Source organism: Anneissia japonica, unplaced genomic scaffold, assembly GCF_011630105.1.
Source record: "Anneissia japonica isolate Jap-2015-1 unplaced genomic scaffold, ASM1163010v1 scaffold24443_len3562_cov182, whole genome shotgun sequence".
Taxonomy (NCBI): Eukaryota; Metazoa; Echinodermata; class Crinoidea; order Comatulida; family Comatulidae; genus Anneissia; species Anneissia japonica.
This window is the reverse complement of record NW_022732788.1, coordinates 1-3562: the sequence shown is the minus strand read 5'-3', so window position 1 is coordinate 3562 and position 3562 is coordinate 1. Positions and strand designations below refer to the sequence as shown.

At 35.2% G+C, this 3562-nt stretch overlaps 1 protein-coding gene across 1 annotated transcript; it reads right to left on the bottom strand.

Annotated features, from left to right (window-relative positions):
* Window positions 1-6: 6 nt before the first annotated feature.
* LOC117115813 (transmembrane emp24 domain-containing protein 2-like) lies at window positions 7-1888 on the bottom strand (the record flags this gene model as incomplete). Its single annotated transcript, XM_033259755.1, is given in 3 exon segments — window positions 7-326; window positions 1021-1128; window positions 1702-1888. Coding segments are annotated over 3 exon segments (420 nt in total), but the record flags the coding sequence as incomplete, so codon positions are not given.
* Between the last annotated feature and the right edge of the window lie 1674 nt (window positions 1889-3562).

The following is a 3562-nucleotide window of genomic DNA, read 5'->3' as shown; positions in this document are numbered from 1 at the left end:
AAAAAAAAAAAAAAAACAAATAACTCTATAAAATAAAACTGTAGAATCATGACAGAAGAAAAAGATACCTTTAGGAATTAATTACTCTAACATTTCAATATATCATATCTGATAAACATATCTGATAAAGGTTTCTGATGGTATGGGGTTAACAATTGTGAAATAAAACAAACACTGTTCTCAACTACCTGATTCGACCCTTTAAACTACCCTTCTGACTTCAAAGAATCGCTTCAGATAATAAACTTGTCCCAGTGTCATGGCAACAAGTACTAAACTTTCGAAAAATGACCATAAAACTACTCTTGAATTGGTGTTATCATTAACTGTAAAGAAAAAAATATATATATTTATTTAACACTTTGAGCAAAACAATAATCATAATAATAATGTAACTTAGAAATTCTTATGATTCGGGCTTTCACCCTTATCACATCACTAATTCATGTTCAATTTCAACAAATTTTAAAATATAAATATGAATAAACCAAGTTAAAGATGATTGAAGAGATAGGTCTTCAATTGTTAAAGAACGCACACTCTTAAACGGTACTCAAGTTAAAACCTAATCATAATCATGTCACTGTAAGCCTAATCCCAATCATGTCACTGTAAGCCTAATCCCAATCATGTCACTGTAATCATAATCATGTCACTGTAATCATAATCATGACACTGTAATCATAATCATGACACTGTAATCATAATCATGACACTGTAATCATAATCATGTAACTCAAATCACAACCATTTCACTGTACCATAATCATAATCATGTCATTTATCATCACCACAATCATGTCACTGTGAACCCGTTCTCCAACTTGTACTTCAATATTATTTGCAGTTAATATAACACAATACAAAAATAATAAAACAAAATTACTAGTGGGGACAGCTTGTGGAATAATCATTCTCATCATCCTGCTTTATCTTTGTATTTTTAAAGACTAATACAGCTACTTTCTTAGCAAAAATACTGAACATACTTATTGGATATTCATAGAATGCAATACTCACTTGCTCTGTGGACCCTTTCTCTAACTTGCATGTACTGCAGTTCATGTAGAATTCCAGTAAGTCCTGTTGCTAACTGATTGGTCATTTCTTCAAGTTTAGTGTGATCTTCTGTAGTCAATTTAAACAAAACAACATTAATCACTTTTAAATACAAGATGAATAAACTTACAAATAATTATTTTTTTTAATTTAACCCAGGGAAGATTTTCCAATGTGGGGGGGGGGGGGGGGGTTGAAACATTTCAGATTGTTTTTAATCAACACTTACCTTAGCCCCATCAGGTGTGGTTGAAATGAAGTCTTAAACTAGGCTATTAAAAAAAACTAAAGCCCTCATTTAACCTACTACACAGGGTACCTCATTAAACCTACTAATACCAAGGACAGGGCCAGCTAGAGCCTCAGTTGTGGACTGGTTGGGTTTATGTAGTAATATATGGCTTAGGAAGCCCAAAATTGTGCCCTTAGTTCACAATATTATTAGGTATTATCAATCACAATAATGTATAGATTGGCAGAAGTAATAATTAGTCCAATACCCGCACAATGGTGTCGGACGACAGGGTTTATACCTGTCCGACAAAGCCCGACTCCCCCGCCCCCAGCTGGTACCGCCACTGGGTGACAACCTTCTTGCATACAATTAAACATTTATCATACTCCAATCCTTAGTAAGTTTACCTCCAGTATCCATAACTTTAGGTGCATCACCAACCTCCATAGAAAACATTACAATCTTTGGTGTCATAGAAGACATCTTATTGCTAAAACAATATCTATAAACACCATCCATATGAGCGGCAAACGTGTATTTCCCATTTGACTCTCTTTCACCCTCATACACCACTCGATTGTCAGGTCCAACAATCTGGAAAAAGCAAAAAGGTAATATTAATGAATGATATACACTGATGGGTTTTTTTTTTCATTAAATTTATGAAACAGAAAATTCCAAGGTTACAAAAACAGATTAATGTGCATACATAACTAAATGGTGTAACAAAATAGTCACTGCCAAAATAATAACTACTGCCTAGGCCTCTAAAAACCATAGGCTACTTTAGGTCTAAAAATTAATAATTAAATACTGGCTATGGATATTTTGCCAATGCTGCTGATATTTTTACACAAATCCGAGTTGTTGATTAGTGCAGTTGGCTTGACCCTAACCTTATTATAATATTACTGTAGTCTAGGTTTTTTTGGCCGTGGCTAAGCTTACGCCGAAATGATTGGAATATGCAAGTCCTCTCTGGCATAGATCAATTACCAAAGGGCAATCTCATCAGCTCGAGCGTGAAGCCTGTCTCCTTTAGTTTGGACATAAAATGATTTCCTCTGAGCGCTTTTCGTCACTATTTCCGTTGAACTCTAATTATGTCAACAGGGAGCTTAGACTGGAACCACGATGCAAAACTTCACGTTATGCAAAGTCAACAATTCCAGTGCTTACTAGGTTACTTAATGAGCTCGACTGAACACTTTGGAAACACTTGGCAATCAATTTTTTTAAATTTTTTTTTTTTTCGTCTTTATTCATGTATTTTCAGATTATTTTTTTTTTACTTATTTTTATTGTTGGGGTGCTTGTTTGCATCCATAATTTTTATCTAATATGTACATATGACATTTTATAGATTGTTATTATTATTATCTAATTGTATTTTGATTTTTTTAATTGTCTATTAATTATTGTAAACTTGGAGTTTATCAATATTTTTGTTGTTTCTAAATATTCATACCGAATAAATAAATAAAAATAAAATAAATAAATGATCGAAATCCCAACGTGCTGATTGGTCGACTTGGCTTTAGGCCTACAGTACCCTAACCTTAAAAATAACTCTCACTATCTCAATCCACTACATCTTGGAGTAAGCATAATCTTACCTCACTATGGCATAACCACTTTGGGTTTTTGTGTGTATGTGTGGGTGTGTGATATTGTATTAATTAGCGCATTGCACCATGTGTATTGTAGTAATTATCGCCTATATATATAGATACTGTGATATAAAAGGTACCGAGTGGAGCTTACCTTTATCCAATAGGATGTATTCCTAGGGCGACAATACTCCAATATATAAACACAATATAGTACACACCGTGTATAGTTCGGTATATACCTTGTATAACAGACCCGGACACCAGATACACCTAAACGAATCCTGTAGTAAGGTAAACGATGCTCTCAGCATAAGGTCTAGTGTACGAGTGACTAATCTCACCAGGTACCCCTGGTCGGCTGTGCAGCACACCCGGCTGTGGGTTATGCAGATGAGCTGACCTTGAGGTCATGTCCTCCTGCGTAGATCGGGGATACGAACGTACGGGAGTCGTCACTACACTCCTCCTTCGTTTGAAAAAGGAGACGCTACCCCGTGGGTAATAAATAGCCCACCAGGAGGTATTGGCTGATCGAATGCTACAGCTTCCATAGGTTTCTCTATGGGAAGACAAGAAGAACTGGAAGTCCCTCATCTTCAGTCGGCAAAGAGTAATATAGTTAAGTTTCAGTAGAGCCATCAGTGGAAAAATCAAC